The 21,319-nt window shown below is 45.5% G+C and overlaps 1 protein-coding gene across 4 annotated transcripts in view; it reads right to left on the reverse strand.

The window, feature by feature from the left end:
- Positions 1 to 1,209: 1,209 nt before the first annotated feature.
- INAVA (innate immunity activator) overlaps positions 1,210 to 21,319 on the reverse strand; it is a 33,068-nt gene continuing 12,958 nt past the window's right edge. For 2 of the 4 annotated variants that reach the window (XM_081915396.1, XM_081915395.1), the window contains 9 exons: positions 16,895 to 17,007; positions 14,619 to 14,743; positions 12,949 to 13,071; positions 10,506 to 10,734; positions 8,569 to 8,622; positions 7,355 to 7,589; positions 6,649 to 6,822; positions 5,104 to 5,824; positions 1,210 to 1,557 (listed from right to left, as the gene is read on the reverse strand). In XM_081915396.1, coding sequence (XP_081771522.1) covers positions 1,465 to 1,557; positions 5,104 to 5,824; positions 6,649 to 6,822; positions 7,355 to 7,589; positions 8,569 to 8,622; positions 10,506 to 10,734; positions 12,949 to 13,071; positions 14,619 to 14,743; positions 16,895 to 16,949 — 1,809 coding nt within the window. In that variant the 5' untranslated portion in view covers positions 16,950 to 17,007 and the 3' untranslated portion in view covers positions 1,210 to 1,464. Of the gene's footprint in view, positions 1,558 to 5,103; positions 5,825 to 6,648; positions 6,823 to 7,354; positions 7,590 to 8,568; positions 8,623 to 10,505; positions 10,735 to 12,948; positions 13,072 to 14,618; positions 14,744 to 16,894; positions 17,011 to 21,319 lie in introns of all 4 variants that reach the window. The other 2 variants (XM_081915398.1, XM_081915397.1) reach the window with 2 other exon arrangements.

Here is a 21,319-nt window from a genome sequence, read left to right on the forward strand (position 1 = left end):
GGATATTGATATAGGTATGAGCAAGTGGCTCTGATCTAGGAAGTTAAAAGCAAACAAACCCAGAAGCAACGAGCCTGGCCAGAATTTAAGTGTCATCTGATAACTGTATCTTCATGACCTGGCTTTTTGGGGCAACAACAAAACATTGTTTTTGACTGTTTCTAAAGAAGTAATTAAAGCAGAGGCAATTCCCAAATGATGACTTGCAAGGATTAGAACACACAAGGACTCGGAAAAAGCATCCTATTCAAAATAAAAATGTTCAGGTAGATTTAACACTGTTTTGAGCTGAGTCCAGGTAACTTTCATAGTTGCACATCATACATATTCCCTCTCCCTCCACTGGCAAACCTTGTACAAATAAGTTAATATTAAGAACAATGTTGGTTGCAAATACCACACACACTTGATCATCATGATACCATAATTAGTGCTTTAACATCCCTAGGTTACCCCAGAAGCAAAGACCAGTATTAAAGAGAGACGGGTACTTAGAAAAGACCCCATAGTAAGTAGTAGAGGTTAAGCAAAATATCTTGTCTTTGTCCAGTTTAGGATTGCAAGACAAATTAAATACAAACCTGGCATCCGGAGAATCTGCTTTTCTTTTTCAAAACTGGCATTTCCAGTCTTAAAAGCACAAAGGCTTATGCCCATTTTTCTTTGCCATGACTTGTAAGTCGAAAAGGTTCTGGGCTGAGACCAAACAGAGTCACTCTCAGTTCCTTGTAACATGCTTGTATAATGAGAAACCCCTTCCATGAAGTGATGGGTTTCATACAAAGATAGGGCTCCTTTTAAGAATTGTTGTGATGTAGATACAGAACCAAGAACATGGCAAATGCTGTGAAAAGCAGTTGTGAAAGGAGAACAATAGGGAAAGGGCATGTACACCAAACTACACTTGGGGAAGCTTGCTTGCCTCCATTGCCTGTTTGCTACATCACACTACTTTATGCAAGAATAAAGAAGACAACAGAGGCTCCACATCTAGCACATGTGAGGGCAGGCAGATTCTGCTTCCGTGGGGGAAAGAAAATTCATGTAGTCAGGCTTGGCTCTTTTCTGAAAAGCTATAAAAAGTTCTCAAGTTCTTGCTTTCATAACCTACAGCCGGCTCCCAAGATCTTTCCACCACAGACAGACGTGAATAAATAGGCAGACAAGCAAACACTAGTTAAGAGGGGTGAGGGATCTTGCTGTACCCAGCTGTCTGTTGCAGTAGTCTATTGCATCAGTTCATCATAGGAACCAAGGAAGAGACTGAGCTATATAGTCTCACATAGGTTGCAGAATAGCCCCTAAAGTGTTCTCTTTAATAAAGCAGGATCAGATGGTCGAAGAACACACCAAAGTTTGACACAAGCCTTGTCTTTCCAACCTGGAATGGGGAGACAGGTCGGTCTAGGCAGCCAGCCTGCTGACATTGCCGAATTGCAGGAAGTCACGGTGATTCAGCAGTCTCTACACCTGAGTAATGATTTCTCCATTTTCTGGCACGTAGACCTGCACAGGGGCTCCCTCAGGAGACCGTTTCAGGATATGGACACGGGGAACCTGGAAGGTTAAAAAAAGGAGCCTTTTAATGGAACTGTCACACCAGCATATCTCCCCAGCAGCAGCAACCCCACCACCACCAAATACAATTTCCTTCATCAAACATAAAAGCATTTGTTTCAGCTGATGGTCACTTCCTATCTTGATTGCCTCAGGAAAATGTGACCCATTATGTTTCTCCATGCCTATAAAATCAATTCCTCCCCCACCATTAAGCGCAGTGTTAAAATAAAGTTTCCAGGGCGATCTTTCCATTCAGTGCCATTAAATTAAGTGTCTTTAAAATGCTGTGATGCTTTCCAGCCATGATTACCATTCATGCTTTCACCTTTGGGGGTTGGACTAGAGGACCCACCACATAGAGAGTCATGGAAAGGTGGTGCTCTGGCACTTTTCAACAGGGCTGCGGCACCTGTGGCCCTTCCAAAGAGGCTGGGACTCCCAGCAGCCCCAGCTGGCATGGCCAATGATCAGAGATGATGGGCCTTGTAGTCCAGCAACAAATGGAAGACCACAAGCTCCCCATCCCTGCTGTAAAACAACTAGGTGTCTAGAGCATCCTAAAGAATACACGGAAAAAGCTGAGCCCCTGCAGGCAAATAAACAGAGCTTGCCATAGCTTTATGCATTAACAGGCTCTTAAAAGTAGCAATATTGGCATAAGATGGTCTAACTGACTACAAAGCAGCTTCTTATATTTATATTGCCATGCATGGGTGCAAAACCAAAACAGCTTCTAACTATTAATCAACGTGAAGCTTCCACGGTTTCTACCCATTATTCACAGGCATGTCCAGAGGAGAACCCACTTGGCGAACTTGAGAGTGTGAGCTCACTCTCAGAGGGGTGGCTATTTTAGTCTGTTGCAGCAAACTGGCATCTTAAAGACTTAATAAAGTAATGAGCTTTTGTGGACTGGAGTCTATTTCAACTGATGCTTATACAAGAAGATTGTCCTCATGGCTCCTCCTTTGAGGTGAGTAAAAGCTCCCCTATCTATTGAATGGGGACCACAGATTTAAATGAACTGGCCAAAGGAGGTTTGGAAACAGCGTAACTGGCCTCTAGGACTCACAAATAAAACTACCTGAAAATGCACATGTGCCCCAACTGATGGGCATAGAATTGCCAGGGATTTATTTGATGCTGCATTGTTGGGTGGTTTCCTTGTGCTGAAGATGGATTAGACAAACACGTAACGTGCAATCTATGGTCGCTGTCTTCTCTTGCTCATGCGAATGCTTCCTAGCACAGCAAAGAGTTGTCTGATTAAAATTTCACAGCTCTGTTTCCAGGTGAGGGGAGGCACTCATTGAAGAGGATGGTAGGAATCCAAGGGCAAGCTCTTGCTCGCATGGTTGTGGGCTTCTGCCCTGTGCTGCAGGCGAGGGAGATGCCCAAGGAGGAGAGAACTGTGCTTCATTGTGCAACGGTTTTGCACATCGAAAGAACATAATTCTCCAAGCGGACACCCCCCCCCACGCCACCAGGATTCATATCTTTCAGAATTCCTCTCACTGACTATGTTTCTCAAGGAACAGCATGCAGAGTTGCCAGAAGGCAATGCCGTTCTCACCAACCATCAGAACAAAGGAGCAGCAACATAACCTTTTCCTATCTAACAAACTGCCCAACAAGCATACAGGTAAAAAATACAGTAAAGGACCCATGGACAGTTAAGTCCAGTCAAAGGCGACTATGGGTTTCGGCGCTCATCTCATTTTCAAAACCAAGAACTAGAGCAAGCTTAAGGACTACTGGACTTTACTGAGGTTCAAGGAAGTGGATACTACTTAATGTGTTGTATTCAGTGCTAGTCCTACTTAGTGTTGACCTACCGCCATTAAGGAGCCTGTTAGTCTTGTCCAGTAACTTCAATGGGTCTACTCCTGAGTAGGATTAACACTGGATACAACTCTATTATTTTTTAAATTACCTGGGCAGAGAACTTGGAAATTTCCCCTCTGCCACAAACATGAGTCAACTCTTATAGGCTCTGAGCCAGAAGACTCCTCTTCATGAGTAATTTGGAACACTCAAACAGCTCTCAGAGCAAACAAACATCTGAAACTGGGGTGGTGATTTTAAGCAGCTGAACAGCCCTTGGGAAAAGGCTTAGGCACCCCTCCCATGATCTACCGTTCTCAAGTCCCTATCCCAATCCGTCCCAAAGCACTATCTTATTACTTTAAATTGAATTTGTGGTAGCGTTGCATGCATTTGTGTTTAACTTCTAATTAGTCGTAGGGCTGTGCCAAATGTCTGTTCCAAAGCATAGTGCTTTCAGTGGACCTGTAAATGCACTTTTAAAATAATAATAAAGCTTTTCACAACATTGCTAGAAAATAGCACAAAAGAAGCAGCCAAACCCACTAGCTGTGTATGTCTCTCCAGTCCTTCCCCCCCCCAAGCCCATGAGCTGTAAAAAGGCCCAGCAGTGCAGTGCGCCTTTGCGAGGCGACAGCAGTCTGTGGGATCTGTTTTTCCCTGAGCCCGTGGATGGCTCTCCAACTCACGGAGAGCTGGCCATGTCTCTTGGTTGCCATGAACGAATACTGCTTCCACCAACACACATTCTGGTGGTGTGCCAAAATAGCAGCTTTTGCCCACGAATATGTAAGACAGTTGACATTTTGGTAGCCATAAAAGGTAAAGGTAAAGGTACCCCTGCCCATACGGGCCAGTCTTGCCAGACTCTGGGGTTGTGCGCCCATCTCACTCAAGAGGCCAGGGGCCAGCACTGTCCGAAGACACTTCCGGGTCACGTGGCCAGCGTGACATCGCTGCTCTGGCGAGCCAGAGCCGCACACGGAAACGCCGTTTACCTTCCCGCTAGAAAGCGGTCCCTATTTATCTACTTGCACCCGAGGGTGCTTTCGAACTGCTAGGTTGGCAGGCGCTGGGACCGAGCAGCGGGAGCGCACCCCGCCGCGGGGATTCGAACCGCCGACCTTTCGATCGGCAAGCCCTAGGCGCTGAGGCTTTAACCCACAGCGCCACCCGCGTCCCTTTGGTAGCCATAGCAGGATGCAAAAAACTGAAAAGAAACATAACAATCTGAGCAGTGAAGTGAATCCCACCTGAGAGGCACCTGCCTTCCTCTTACAGGAGGGAGCACTATAGTATACTTCTACAGATCTGCTGGTACTCATGAAAGCCTTCCTCCATTTTTCCTATTCACATGGGCGCGCACAGAGAGCTTACAATTCCTTGTGTGCCCAGATACTAACAGCCTGTAAAGTAGGAATGGAAACCTGTAGTCTAGCAACATCTGGAGAGCTACAAGTCCCATCATGCCGACTATTAGCCCTGCTGGCTAATAGTCCCATTAACATCTGGGGGCTGTAGATTCCAGATTGCCCACACCCGTTAAGAGGCTTCTACACTCATTTGTTTATAGAAAATGAGCTTATCTATGAACATGGCACATTAGCACGTTCTCCTTAATCAGGTCTAGCTGGAATATTGAGGAAACTCTTGCAGAAACAGTAAAGAAGAGGCTGGCTCCTCTCTCCCCAAGACACCTTCCTGCCCAAAGATCCTCACCTGAATTTGCTGCCCCATGGAACAGGAGGGGCGCAACTCTCGGCCGGGCCCACTGCGCATGCGAAAAGCCCCTTGTCTGTCCAGGGAATGTGGCCGCGCATTACGCAGCCGAGTCCGTTCGTGCCACGATTTTAGCTCTTCTGTCACGGCCGACTTGGAGAGGACTCGGGGCCCCATCGGGGAGCAGTCCTTCAGAGATGGGGTGCGCACCACCCTGCTGTGGGAAACAACCGACCGGTGGAACCGCACAGGCACCGCCTCTTCCTTGTAGGCAAAATGGGCAGAGCTTACAGACAGGAAGGGCGGCCGGCTGTGGCCGAGCTCCCGCCCAGCCGGCAGGTGGTTGTCATATTCTACGGCAGAGAAGTAGCCCAGCGGTGAGAGCAGCTTCTGAGGACACTGGCAGTGGTATTCGGGTCCGTTCCCCTTGGAGGTCTGGTTCTGGAATGGCTGCAGGGGCTCCTCCACGGGGACCGAGGAGCTTGGCTTCAGGAAGGAGATGTCGGGGCTGCTGCTGCCGGCAGAGGTGGTTGTATAGGAGATGCTGGAGACATCCGAATTGCTGTCTTCTGAGGCGGAGTGGTAGGTGGGCTTGGCGGCTGGGTTGGCCTTGGGCACAGAGAAGCAGTACTCGGGGACGGTGACAGTGTAGTAGGTGGGACGCCGCCTTGGCAATGCGCTTCTTCCGCGGGACTCGAAACCTTCCCGGGATGAACACACCCTGGAGGCCGGAAGGAGAGAGTTAAGACCATCTATCAGGAGCTCACAATGGCCACCTTAACACCTTTGAAGCACTTCCCCCTAAGGATTATGGGAGGTTCAGCGCAATGAGAGTCGTTAGGAGGCCCCCTTCCCTTCACACAGCTACAGTTCTTACGAGTTGCCTACAAGGAAGGATTGATTGTTAAATCCAGGACTTTTTTCATCCGGAACTCAGTGCTGGCACCTCTCAGGTGGGCGCCATTGCCATTATAAGAGAACAAGGGAGGAGTTTAGAAAAAACAGCACTGGTTAAACCACTCTAGGAATTGCCAGGAGAACTCCAAGAACATTATGTCAGATGTGGGGAGGAGAAAGGAGAAATGCTTACACTGCCACAGCAATCTCCTTAGAGCTACTTTGCATTATGATATGCTTCCTTTGTATAGTTTATTCTGCACACAGTTGGAAAAGGAGGGTCATGAAACAATGCAGGGCACTGAAGCCCCTACTCTTAACTGCTGGAAATCCTGTTTGCCCCTCCTCTAGCTTCCAACATTTTCCCAAACATTGCTCATTTGCCTTCAAGCCTATTTTCATAGCTAGGAGAACTAGAAAACCCTTTTTTCAAAATAACAACAACAACAAAAATAACAAAAATAACTGAGAGCTGAGATTCCCAAAAATTTTAAATTTTGCATTTGTGAGGCCTGATAATAGAAGCAAAACGTACACATAGCCTCACCCCAAGGTGTCTGACATGTTCAAACTTCAAAGAGTGATTAGGTAACAACAGGCAGGGCCACCTGCTTGAGTACATGAATTGACCCTACGTCCATATAGTACCTCATGAGTTGAGGTTGTCCTCTCCTTCCCAGGAACTCCGGTGTCTGTGGGGCACTGGAACCAGCCTGTTTCCTTACTTCCAGCTTCCTGGGAGGAACAAAGTGGCATGGCGATGCCTCAGCACTCGTCTGAGGGGTACGGCTGGGTGACGGTTGAGACAGCAGGCCTGGACTGCTGCAACAGAACACAATAAGAACATCAAGTAAGAAACTGCCTGCAGTCCTGTCATCTTTCTTTGTGTGCAAAGGAGTGAGAGGCTCTGGTCAGGGGTCAAATCCCCCTCCCTTTCATCTTTCCTAAGAGTGAAAAACAGGAGTAAAAAGAGAAAGCAAGACTCAAGTGGGTCTACAAAGCCCACTGTTCTGGCTTAGTTAATTGGACTACTAAGTTTCTAGGTCAGTGGTTCTCAAAGGACACTTTCCCCAATGCAATTGTGAAGCCTACATTGGCTGGGATTTACATGCAATTTCATTTCATGTTATTAAATTAAGCAACTTTAAGGTGGATTTGTGGAAATAAAAAAATGGAAACATTGCACAATCACAATAAAGCAGCAAAACAATACAATGCTTATTGTTCTTAAAACAAAGTAATGGACATACACTACAGTAGCTTCCATATTAACTGCATGCAAATAACCATTAACAGAAGCCATGCAGGCATATCCGAAGAAGAGCAAGAAAAGAGAGAGAAGAAAGGTCTTGACCTTGGCACACTGCTGGGCTCAGTGGATTTCTTTGGCTTTTCATAGGGCTTGTCCAGACTGGTCTCTTTCCATGGGCTGTTTTGGATGGGAGAGCACTCCACGTCAGTGGCTTGGTAGTGGGTTTGCCCTTCTAGTAACGCAGAACGCAGAGGCTGAGCCGAAGAACCAGGCGGGGGTTGGAGGCGAGCTGAAGCTGTGAGGATTGGCGGAAGATGGGCGCTCAGCACCTGGGATTCTTCAGAAAAGGAAAAGGAAAAAACTGCAGCATTCCAACACTAAAACCTGGGTGGTAGCATTATCTACTGAGTTACATTCAAGGTGCTGGAACTGCTGTACAAATCCCCATGCATCTTGGGACCAGGGTACCTAAAATATCATCTCACCCCTTACATACCCACTCAATCAATCACTGCACTCTGCAGGTGAGGGCCTCCTGCAAATACCATATTGTAATGGGGTCAACCCTGCACAATACAGGAATCGGGCCTTTAGTGTGCTGGAATCTGCCCCTTGGAATCCCCTCTGTTGTGTTTTCAGCACCTGCTGAAGACTTTCCAGTTCCAACAAGCCATTTAAATGGAGGAGTTCGTCCCAAACTGCATCTGTACTGGAACTACTTTTAACAGTTTTCATATGTGTAATTGTAATTGTTTTATGTATGGAACTGTTTTTAACTGTTTTACACTTTTCTTGTTTTATAGTTGTGACTATTTTGCTTGCTTCAAAACTGTTTATTTTATTGCTGTAGTCTACCCTGGCACCTTATAGTAAAAGGCAGGTAAGATATCTAATAATAGATTTTTTAAAAAGCATGAATAACCACTGACTTAGGCTATATCATTCAAAATATACCAAATCACTTATCACAGACTCTTATCATCCTCTAGATTAAACCAAAACAGGATGTTGAATTTAGCAGATATCCACAGTCATAAAAGACCCACTTATCGGTCACCTTTGTACTTGAATCTTTTGAAAATTTAGATGAGATCCATTCACTAACTCTCTTCTCTGCCTTACAAGTCCAGCTGGCTGCTGTGGCCTAATTCTTAGTCATGTGGTATGAATCAAGGCCAAACCTCGACAAGATGTCAGAGAGCAGTGATCAGATACAGTTTGTCTCTTCAAAGGCTTAACTACCACTTTACGCTAGGTGAAGGAAAGTCACAAGCACACGGTAATGACAGTGCAGAGATCACAGTTATCTAGTTTACCTTCTTCTACCGCAACAGCATCCAACAAGGAGTTCTCATCAGAGGCACTGAACCCTGGTGAAGACACAAGAATTGGCACGGAGAACGAGGAACAATGATCAGATTTTCAAGCAGTTATTAGAACCCTCTGATGCTCCCTAGAAATATGTGCTCATAAATCCCACTGAGCTTCTAGAAGGGGGAAATAAAAGCTCCCTCTCCCTTCTTAGTTCTGAGCTAATTCCCAGAGCCTCAAACCACATCATTCAAAGCCCTGCATTCACACACACACTTAAGCTCCTCAAAGAGATATTCCCTGATGCAGTGAATTAATAGTAATCGGGGAGATTTAGAGTCACATTTTGGGAATCTTCTTCCCACACAGGCAAAACACTTAATTATGAATTAATATTTTAAAAATTCTTTCGCTCTTCAAATGCAGTATGGATGCTATAAACTGGCCATAGTCCAATGCAGAGTTAAGTGCCCTCAAGCTGATTGATTTTCGGAGGCCTTAAGCATGCTTAACTCTGTGTTGAAATGTAGCTACCAGCCACTGAGTTTCTTTTACTGCCTGCCCCCAGGCGATTCTGTGGCCAAGGGAGGGTCAGATGGCCTCATTCAGAAGCTGAGACCTCTTGCCCAATCTGCCTAGACATCTCGTCCATCAGCAGGGCAGCTGTGGGATTCCTCAAGCAAGCGGCAGAGGAGGGAGGCAGCAATTTCTCACGTGCAAACATTCATCTTTCTACAGTCTTGCGCAAAAAAAACCACTGGACAGAGATTATAAGCAACTACCCACCCACACCAGTGGACCTTATCAATATAGATGCTTCCTTAATGGAATACCTGGGCAAGAACCATCAGAATGTAAGACGAGTCTGCTGGATCAGGCCATTGGCCAGTGGCCCACCTTGTCCAGCATCCTGTTCTCACGATGGCCAACCAGACACACAAGGGAAGCCTGCAAGCCAGAACATGAGCAGCCTGCCCACCTGTGGGTCCCAGGAACTGGTATTCAGAGTCACGGTGCCTCTGACAGTAGAGGCAGAAAATAGCAACCATGGCTAGATAGCCTTGCCCTCTATGAATTTGTCCAGTCCTCTAACAAAGCCATCCAAGCTGGGGGCCATTACTGCCTCCTGTTGGAGCAAATTCCATAGTTTAACAATGCACTGTGTGAAGTGCAGTGCATGGTCCTTCATCTTCCAGCTTCATATCTTCCAGCTTCATTGAGTGCCTGCAGTTTCTAGTGTTATGAGAGAGGATCTATAGGCCGGGTGCAGGGTAGAGTGAGCAGTACAATGCCATCCTCTGCATGCTTATTTCCCGTTACGGCCCATGCAGCAAACTTCCCCACGTCCCTATAAAACCAAGAGATTTGGATCCAGAGCTATCTAACTTCCTACGCCTTCCTAAGGGTTAATCTGGCACTGCAGGTCTTTGCGTCATTCGCTGCAGGTTTCTACATGCTTCCTCCTCCAGCTGGCTCTCCCTGTTCTTTATTGAGCTCACTTTGGCAACCGCTGACAGAAAACTGCAGTTTGCGTAGATTACAGGGGCAGGAAGAAGCCATAAAAGGCCAGTTTCCTCCCTTGAACTGGGATGAATTCCAACTAAACCACGCCTGTCAGAAGCCTGTCTGACCTACTTCTGATTTCTAGGGACAGATATTTAATCCCAGACTCTGTCTTCATTTCCTGACAACTCAAGGTTTTTTTGTTGGGGTGTTTTTTTTTAATTAATAAACCCTCTTCCTTATACTTACTCATTTCAATTTATCACCATTCAATTTTGTCCTGCTGTACAGTGGCCACAAAGAACAATTTTACTATACCTCCCTTTGTATATTTTTATCGTCATTATCACCACACGCAAAGGACCCATTTCTCAGACTTGCCTGTCTAGGCCTTTGCATTGATCTCAAGGCCACTGTGGGATGCTGAGCTCCAGCTCACCTTGTAAGGCTGGCGCACTGGCCCTCAGCTGTGACGAATGCCTGGCTGCCTGGCGGCACTCTGTGACAGACTGCTCCAGCTCCTTCAGCTTCTTTTCCTCCTTCAGCACAGCACTTTTGCGGCGCTTCCGAACCTGCTTGGTGAGATTCTCTTCCCGGGACAGACATCGTGCTGCTTCAGCAATTTGCAGCTGCAGAGCTAGGTCTCTCTCCAACATGCTCAGAGGATCCTGCGGCGGACAACAGACATGGATTCCAAACTATGAAACTCTTCGGAAAGGATGGAGCGACCCAGCATTTCAAAAGGGGCCACATGAGGACTAAAGTGGCAGAATCCAAAATCATAGCAATGGAGAAGCCCAGGGAAGGGCTGTACAGCTCAGTGGAAGAGCTTGCAAGAGATCCTAGGTTCAATTTCCAGCATCTTCAGCTAGGGCTGGGAAAGTCTGCTGCCTGCCAGTTTTGTAATAGACCAGGGCTTCCCAAACTTGGGTCTCCAGCTGTTTTTGGACTACAACTCCCATCATCCCTAGCTAGCAGGACCAGTGGTCAAGGATAATGGGAACTGTAGTCCAAAAACAGCTAGAGACCCAATTTTGAGAAACACGGGTGTAGACAATACTGAACTAAATGGACCAATGGTCCAATTGGGCATTAGGCAGCTTCTTGTATTTCTAGGGCACTCTTGACAGCTGGATGCTTCCAAGACATTACTACCATCACCCCATCCTCTGCTTCAGCTCATAAATCATAGGCTCCTTCCTTACGTCCTTTGGTAGATCAAATCAGATATTGAGTATGACTTTCACGCATCTCCCAGTTACATTCCATGAGTGGTCGGATGAAAAGATAGCAGGGTTCTTGCACTTTTAATAGCTGCATAGAAGTGGGAACCTCAGTAAATGTAGCTTGCATGACACCAGCTGCAATTCAACTATTAAAAGCACATGAGCCCCAATTGTCTTCTTTTGCATCTGAGCACCCCAGTGCATTCAACTAGCGTAGAAAGGCATCACAGGCTGAACGGAATCTTCCTGTCTCACTCACAGTCAGGATAATTAAATAACAATAGACGGGTGATTTCCCACTCCTTCAATGCCTGCTTATGAGCAGAATGGAGATTCTAATCCAGTTTAGGGATTTGCGAATCCTGAGCCAGGGATGGTAATTATTCTGGATTTAAGAAATCCGCAGGGGTGTGTTCTTCTGTGTGAGCCATAGGACTGATGTCCTGGGCCCAGTTCCCAGCTGTCTGCCCTGCCCAGGCTTCTGAAGGAGGAAAACTGTCCACAGACTAAATGGAAATGTTCTATGTTTCTGGGGCAAGAGCTTCCTAATGGCTGGGGAAAGGGAGCAAAAAGGCAGGTCAGTAGGCAACATTCAGCAAGGTGAAGGTGAAATGAAATTCCAAAGTTACGGTAAGTGTGCGTGTGAGAAAGAAGCTATAGTAAGCAAGAACACTTGTACAAAACACACACAATTCCACTCGGAGTCCACACCCTGTGCCACCCACTATAGGCACACAGCAAAAAAATAATAAGCAGCACCACACCTAGGCCGCCTCCTACTAAGATTATTATTAAAACAGACGACAGGGGAGAAAAAGAGAGAGTGAGACTGCATAGCTGAAGAGTCAACAGATCCCACACCTTTGATGGAAATGAGGCCTAACTCCCTCTGTGTGTTTGGAGCCTGAAGCGTCTCTGTCCCTTTGGGAGTTTCTAACAGGATGCTGAACCCGAACAACCTCATCATTCCCAAAAGTCCTCTTTTAGCTGACAGCTGCTTCCTGGCACTGTATCGTCTTCAGTGGGAATTCACAGCATAATCCTAATGCAAGCCATCCCTTCTCAACAAAGAAACGTGTTTGGTTTTTTTCCTGGATTAGTTTAACTTGGTTTCAAAAATGGTGAAAACAAACAAACAAAAAATTCCCCACTTCTATAAAGTCTGCCTGCCTGTTGAGAACTGAGGGTTTATGTAGACAATTGGTGAAAGGGATTACAGATGGAAAATTACATGGGTATGTACATGCCCTCACCAGGGGGAAACTTGCTTTTCGCCCTCTTGCACTTGACACAGAGAACTCTTTTACTGTGCAAATTGAAATTGCGTGGCTTTTTGTTATTTCTGGCTGTAAAGGCTCTCAGAAGAAACCAGTTTGATTCTCAGTGAGGTGATTTGCTGGCGATTGCCAGTATAGAGGGCAAGTTGCTTTTGAATTACAGCTTCATCTGCCAGAAAAAAATGGTCTAGTGACTCTAGTATCAGCAGCACAACATTTTTCTTCCCATCTCATCCTGGACACTTCTGTGCTCGCAGCAAGGGTTGCCATGACAGCTGATAGTGACTCCCACCACAAGCAGATTTCCAAGCAGCCCTCTGGATAATTGGAAATGTTGTTTCTGCCCATATTCCCTAAACACCTCAGCAAGATTCCTTACCACTCCTCTGGAGAAAAAGGCCTTCTCATCCAATCTGAAAGCAGCACCAATTCGACGTCGGACCTTTGGGGCCACTTCTCCTGGTTTCAGAGGATACTCTGAAGGAAGCAATCCTGTCAGTTCCTGTCAAGAAAACAGCAAAGGGAATGTTCAATTGCTAGAACTGTGTACTTTCAGTCACACCCTGGGTCTTCAGAGCAGCTTACAAAATACCTGTCTATCAATCTCTCTCTCTAAATAGGATCTCATGCCATTATTTTGTTAGCTTGGCAGCTTCTTATATTTCCTCAGTGTCCCATGACATCAAGTTAACCTCAGGCACAGAAGACAGCCATAGATAGATGCCACACAAAATAACCAGGCCTGAGTTCATTCCAAACCAAAGCTGCTTTTTTTTAAGTGCAGCCAGACCCAAAATGGACAGTTACTGGGTAGGGGGAGGTGGGCAGTTCAAAAATTCAAATTATGCAAAAGTTGTATTATGTTAGGTGATGAAAAAATGACTGATAAAAATGTGAAAAGTAATTTAAATAGTCCAGACTCCCACAGACCAGGTCCTGTTCAAGCATACCCATTTCTCTTCCCTTTGCCAAAGACATGCCCCACACTCCACTGTTAGTTGGGAGTTCAAGATTCCTCTTGTGTGAAGTTTGACTATAACACTATTCTGCATTAGTGCTGCCAGATTCCCAGTTCTGGGGATTTTCTCCCACTCTTTGTAGGCTTCCAAATGTCATGAAATGTGTCTCTAAGCAAGAAAGTATGTATGCACACACACACACACACACACAGAAGATGCACAGGTGTGTTGTAGCAGTGTGTGCTTTGTGCCCCAATTACAATGGCAAACCACTGGGCAGCTCTAAATTTCCCTTTAAAAAACATTTTCCCTAAACTTATTTACAAATCCAATTATTTCCAGTGCCCCCCTGAAAACTAATGGCAAGGCACATGAAGAGGTAGTGTTAGATAGGAAATAGACTGGGGAAGTAATAGAAAATTCCGGAAAATATTCCCTAAAACATTCAAGAGAGCAAGGTACAGTTCTGGTGTCCTGCAAAACCAACCAACCAAACAAAAACCCATTTGTTTTGTACTCTTTTAACTGAGGGCAATAGCAATAGCTAGAAAGGGTAGTTTATTGTTTTAATTATTTTCTCCTTGACGCATTAAAATACCACAACTAATAGTGGTTGGTTTGATGGGTTGGTTCTGATCCAGGGGGCCCAGAAAATTTTCTCTGGGAGAAACTTCCACGTTCAATTTTTAACTATTTGCAGTATCTCAGGTCAGGAGGGAAAAGTTACCTCATCAGATTCACTTGCAGCATATGGCTAGGCTCGCTTAATTAAGCTTGTTAATTATGGGTTGCTTTAGAAGTTAACGTCTTGAATAATGCAGGAGCAACTCTCCAATGGGGAAAGTGTTCTTGATACAGTCTTTGCCCTTTCTTTGCCCCCAGATATTTTCTCCTAGTACTACCTTTGGGTTACATTGCCCCTCCCTCGTATCTGAATGTCTTTGATCTCTGAGGAAAGCCTCTCCAGTTTCTGTGAGCGTCCGAGTCCAAAGAACTACAGCCCTTAAAGATGGGCCCTCTTTACTTTAGCAGGACACCTCATGCAGCCCAAAGGGTGTGGGGCAACCTTGCAGACTTCCTGGCCCCTTACCGCTTCGCGCAAACACAGCCTTCGCAGCTCCTGCACACAGGCCTCTAGTCGCTCCTCCAGCGCCTTCTGCTGTTTCCTCATAGCTTGCGTCAGATCCTTCATTGGAGACATGGGGCTGTCTAGTCCTGGAAGGGTTGAGACAGACACAGACTGATGACCTGTCAGGTGCTACGGGCGGGAAGGGAAGCAGCAATATTTAATGACCCATACAGAGATGCCCTTGGGCAACTTTCTGGAGCCAGCTGCAGGTCTTGCGAATGCATCTTAAAGACCGGTGTCATTAGCAGTTATCATAAAAATGGCATGGGACATCAAAGGAGAGGCTGTCCTGACAGCTCATCAGGTGGGGTATGGAATGTGTACAACAGCCAGGACTGATTAGCTCCTACTTCCAAGCTGCAAGCACCTCAAGGTCATCGCAGATCAGATAAGGAGGAGACTCCATGGTGATATTCCTGATCATTAAGTTTATTGCAGAACTAAGCAAACAGATTTGCTGCTCTGCTCACAGACCGGAACAAAAAGGAGTCTTTGATATTTGTAAGCCTTAAGACAGCAGTTCCAGAAGATTTTAGCTCATGCTGCTTCTTCCACAGATCAGAGGCACTCAGCCAGATTGTTGACTCCTCACAAGCCACATAAAGGTCAGATCTCAACCCACACTAGCTCATTCATACAGGACAATAGGAGACCATTCCCTCATAAGTGTAGGGGTGGGTGCAGAGTTGTGTGAAACCATACAACACTTTCTGAGTGGTGATGGTAGAAGAAACGTCTGCAGTTTAGAACTAACTTGCTAAACTGGGAGCAGTTTCTATTCAGATGTACCCTGAGATATCAAATAAGCACTTGGGGTTGCAAAAGGAATCAGACTAAGAAGTGGATGCTGAACTCGCTTATTATTTTGTTTGTCTGGATCCCCCGCTGCAACTCTTGCTTAGAGCTGCTATGCACTATAGATCCCAAATAGCGCTGTTCACTGGCATGAGCCCACCCTATGAAAAAAAGATTACCATTCCTTGTCTGTACACACAGATAGTTCAAAACCATTAAGAGATGCATTATATGCCATAGTTTCCTACATGAGAGAGAATCTTGTTGTATATACAACATTGCATCTTAAGTGTGGCCTGATTATTTACTTCTACCACAAGTATGTTGTTCAGCACTTTTACGCTAATTGTTCATGGAAGCTGTTTCTAAAGTTTATATATAACTAAGTAAGTACAACGATCAGGTATTACTCATGCAGAAAGTATGCCACATACCGGGCAGCCGAAGGATTTTAGTGAAATAGTCTCCTACGGAGTCTTCGGGAGGAATTACGTCCACTTTGAAACACCCCAGATGGTATTCAACTAAGTTTTACTCAGAGTAATACCAATGAAATCTATAAGCATGACTAAGTTAGGTCCATTAATTTCAATGGGTCTACCCTGGGTAAGTTGAACACTACCTTCTGCCTGTATTTCAATGCTACTAATGTTTTTTGAAAAGAAATCTTTTATGATGAGGAAGCAGTTATATTGCAAGATAGAATAATAGAATTGTAGAGTTGGAAAGCGACCACAAGGATCATCTAGTTCAACCCCCTGCAATGGAGGAATCTTTTATCCAATGTGGGGCTCAAACCCACGACCCTGAGATTAAGAGTCTCATGCTCTACCAGCTGAGAAGTGCGGTACTTTAAACTGGTTGGGGGAGGGGGGAAACTGTGGTCTTTCAGATATTGCTGGACTACAATTCTCATAATCCCTTAACACAGGCCAAGTTGGCTGCACTTAATGGGAGTCCAACAACATTTGACATGTCACATGTTCCCCACTCCTGCTTTTAAAGCACTAGGATTCCACCATGTAACACCAGCCCCCAAAATCCAAGACCACCCTTTATAGCTCTTGCTCCTATCTCCGTGTGTCCATGCAAGATCACACTCTCTTCTGGAATCCTGGGCATCCCCAGCTAAACACTTTGGGCTACATCATAGCCCGGCCAGGAGGAAGCCGGACTGAAATAGAACCAACAAGGAGCCAGCCATGACTAATGAGTCAGAAGGTTCTTTTCACAGCTGTGCTTTGATCTACGTGCAGCTGTGGTGATACCTTCTAGTCTAATCTTCTAGGGTAAGTTTATAGGCTTGGGGCAGAAAGAGGAGCCCCCACCCACCCCAAACAGTGCAGTCATTCTTGCTTAAACCTGTTGACACAGAAACAAATCCAGGAGATGATGCTGGCACTACATGATAATGAGCAGGAATTTCCCCATCTGTCACTCACCTGACTGTACTATGATCCCACTGTCTGTGTCACTGGTCTCATCCTTACTCTTCATGGCCGAGCTCTACGGAGGGAGGCAGTAGGATCACACCTGGAAAGTGCCGTGATGTCTCCTGCTAACACAATAAGGCAAAGACTGAGGTGTGCTACACACACATTATTTATATAATTATGCCACATCTTCACTCCAGTTCACATACGACCCCTCTATAGAGCTTCCACATGGTCAGAGCCTGCATGTTGCTAAAGTTCAGGGCCGGCTCTACGCTTAGGTATAGTGGGGCAACTGCCTCAAGCAGCTGAACTTGGCCGTCATGAAAGGGTAGCAAATTATTAGCTATTTAATTTCTGACCATTGTATTTTGCCTGCCAGAAAGCGGGGAGAGAAGTGCTTGTGGCTGTTCCCCTCACCCCACAATCCTTGAATACTGTACACCATGACTGTGGGAGGAGCTTTCATTGCTACATCTTAGGGAACAAAATGCCTTAGCCCAGTGCTGCAGAAATTCCTGTAAAAATTTCTTTGGTTCCGACTACTACAAGGAGGAAATTCAGGTCCTGGCAGAAGGGAGCAGGCAACTGACAATAACAGGGCTGAGAGATGGCAAGATAAGGGCTCTCTACCAATTACTGCAGCAGCTGTCAGAAGTGATACATGAAATAGTCACCTAGAAGCATCTGACCATGTGGAGCCACACTTTAGGGCTCCTGTGTAAACTGGGCCTTTGGTAAACCCAAACCCAGCATTCCCTGCTGGTTATCTATCAATCTATTCAGCGAAGATAAAATATAAAAGCTGGCCAGGGCCACTACAGCCTGGCTGTTGTGCAATCCAATGCATTACGTGAGACCAAAATTGGCCCACACAGCAGAATAGCAGCAGATGTCTTGACATTTTGTTTGGGGCATCCAAACAAAGGCAGGGAAAGCTCCTGTTCAGAAACACCCATAAACTTCTGCACACGAACAAGCAGAATTATCAATCTTTGTCTCTAACCCTACTGCACAGGTAATATTTATCCGATGCATACAAAGTTGGACATTCATATTATAACCCAATTCAAGGGTAGCAGCACACAGAGCATGAACTGTAACAGACACAATAATAATTTAGAATTGATTTAGCATTTTCCTAGTTTTCAAAACACTTCACTTACATTTTTTTGTTGCACATCACACAGCAACCCTATAGTAACTCAACAGTAATCTCACTGTATACAAGTTGTACAAGTGACAATAAAGTATTTCAATATAAAGTAGGTCAGTACTATTATTCTGTATGGCAGATGGAAGGGAGGCAAAGGGCTTGGCCTCAGAGAAAGAGACTTGCCTAAGGCTGCAGAGTGAATTCATGGCAGAGTGAGAAGCAAACTGGGGACATCCTGGTTTGCAGCTTGGCCTCTAGGCGCCAACAGCTCTTTATATCTACACCGGAAAGCAGATTTTCTGGTTTGGGGAAAGTTGTGGGGAGGCAGGGGCAGATTTATTCTTTGGCCTCAGGTCCATGTCTTACCAGCACTACATAGTCCTTGAAGCAAATATTCATGCTGTGTTCTGTCACAGTTAACTGCAATTTATGAGGGCTTCCAGAAGGAAACCTGATTGGCAATTCTCAGCTCCCCATGTGCTTGACTAGTTCAACTGCTACTCTTCTCTTTCCTGCTAGGCTGGGAGGGAAAAAGTCATGGGGAGCCTCCTCTTAATCCTGGCAGGGTGTGCTAAGCAAACAGCTCCTCAGCTCTGGCAATGAATGAAAGGAGCTTCCCCATGCCAAGAATACTCCTCCATCCTCCAAGCCAAGCTCCAGTAACAGAAGACCTGTTCAAGGTCCCACTGCAGATGTTGGGACATGTCATTCAGCAGGGATAGTCTCTCACTCTCCCTACAGCTGGGGGTGGCTCCCAGCCTACCTCCTGCAGCAAACCCTCAGTGTTTACACGCCACTCCTCTGCCCCAACCTGGGTGAGTCAATTTGAGAGTCACACTGAGTTTCTGTCTGGAGCTTATCCTGGCCCTACCAGTCTCCTGGTAAACAAAACGCAAAGGGGGCTGGGCCTGGGCGGACAAGGTTCACAGCACTGAGCAGAGATCTGCGCTTTTTTTTTCATGCATAATTTTTATTGATTTACATAAATCGAAATACAGAACAAACTATAGTATTCCACTTAATGCTCACATATTTTATAAAAGTGACTTCCTTCAACCTTTCCACAAATCATCCGTATTAATAAAAACAATAATTCCGCATTTCTTATTTTGTAGTGCCGTTGATCATTCTGGTTCCTCTGTTTTCCTTTAGACAGTACCCTTTGCTTCTTACAGAGCTCCCTTAAAACCCACTAGTGTTATCTGTCCATCGCATAAGTTTTCCAGATATTTCGTAAAACTTTCCCAATCTTTTATAAACCTCTGGTCTTTTATATATCTAATTTTTCCTGTCATCTTATCCATCTCCACGTAGTCTAATAATTTTGATCTCCAATCCTCAATTGTCGGCAAACCCTCTAATTTCCAATTTTTAGCTAACAGGACCCTTGCTGCCGTTGTTGCGTACTGGAACAGCTTGTAGTCTTTTCTTTTTATCTCCCTTCCTACCAATCCCAGCAGGAATGCCTCGGGTTTTTTAACAAAAGTATAACTTAAAATTTTCTTTATTTCATTATACACACTCTCCCAGAACCCTTTAACCTTTTGGCATTCCCACCACATATGGTAGAAGGTCCCCTCTCTTTCCTTGCACTTCCAGCATTTATTACAGGATCCGTACATTCTAGCTAATTTGACGGGAGTCATATACCAACGGTAGAACATTTTCTCCTATCTGCTATAGGGCGACACTGCTTCAGACCTTTGTAGATTATTCCTCGCTCCAATCAGGAGATTGTGTGGATGCGAATTTGTTCCTCTGCCTGCCATGCTACTCCCATCCATAAAACTGAGTTAAGCGGCACAGTTGCAATGGCAGAGTGTACTCCCCTCAGAACCACAAAATGCCACAACTCTGTAGCTGATCCCAATGCAGCTACGGGATGGTGGCCAGAAGCAAGAGGACAGGGCTGCTGCACTTTCAGTAATTATGTCATGGAGGAGAGTCCATCAGAAGGTTGTTGTGGACATCCTCTACCTGCAGAAATTCCCTCTTCTACCCAAGCTGCCTAGGGAGGCATGCTGAATGTCAGGTTCCGTGAATCAGTGTTCCTGTTATGGGGTTGCTTACAACTGACAAAGGAGGCAGCAGAGGCCAGAGGTTTTGTGGGTGCCAAGGAAAGTCTTAAAGGGCACAATTGTGCCTGCAGGCACCTCACTGGGGATCCCTGTTACAGTGAAAATGCCTGCATAAGCTTCCCATGAACACTAATAAAGTATTGTTCATTTCAGAGCTGTCTATTCACAGCACTCGCAATTCAACAAGGTTGGGTTTTCACTTTGGCTTTCATAACAAAACCTATTATATTTCAAAGATCCACAGTAAGACTGGTGCCAAGATGGTCAAGCTTTTCAGTCTAGCTTTTTTTTAAAGGGGGGGAGGACAGAGACAATGCTACGTATCTCTTTTCAAAATGAAATATTGTCTAAAGTGTGCATGGTCACATGGGGTTTGTCACGGCTTTCATGTGCTAAATCTCCACATCTGATCAATGCGGATAAAAAAATGGGCAGACATGGAAAATTGCAGGGCCAGGTCAGATGAACAGCAGACAAGGAACACACCCTTGCTGCCTCCATCTATTCTGCAGATATCACTTACTGCACTTTGCATTTAGTGATGAGATAAGCACATGAGCATGTATTAAGAGCCCTGCTGGATCAGACCATCTAGTCCAGCATCCTTACATGGGCCAAACAGGTATCAAACCAGCAGGACTTGATCCTGCCCTGTGAACATGTGCCAACACTGCTTTGCCATTACTCTGATTAAGCTTCAAAGTGTTCCTTCACCAAAGTTGTGCAGTTCATACATCCACAATTTCACACATTCAGACAGATATCACCATGAAACAAAGCAGAAGTTAGTTAACGTGGACAAGCAGAAAGACAAGAGCCACCAAGGAAGGGGTGGCTGAAGCAGTACCATGAACTGTGCCTGTTTCCTATTTGCAACATTCACTGATGATGAAGCCTACCTATGTTCTATGATTACAGGCATGACTGGAGAGTGACACTCCAAAGAAACAAAAAGGACAGCCATTCCAAACTCTACTGTATTGCTAAGGGATCAAGTGCCATGAATAAAGAGAAATATCCAAGCCAAAATCCAGAGTGGGGAACTGGATCCAGCTGTTAGGTTAGTCCAGGGGTCAGCAAACTTTTTCAGCAGGGGACCGGTCCACTGTCCTTCAGACCTTGTGGTGGGGTGGCGGACTATTTTTTTGGGGAGGGGTGTGTGAATGAACAAATTCCTATGACCCACAAATAACCCAGAGA

The sequence above is a fragment of the Podarcis melisellensis genome (genome assembly GCF_964234715.1).
Source record: "Podarcis melisellensis genome assembly, chromosome: 6".
Taxonomy (NCBI): Eukaryota; Metazoa; Chordata; class Lepidosauria; order Squamata; family Lacertidae; genus Podarcis; species Podarcis melisellensis.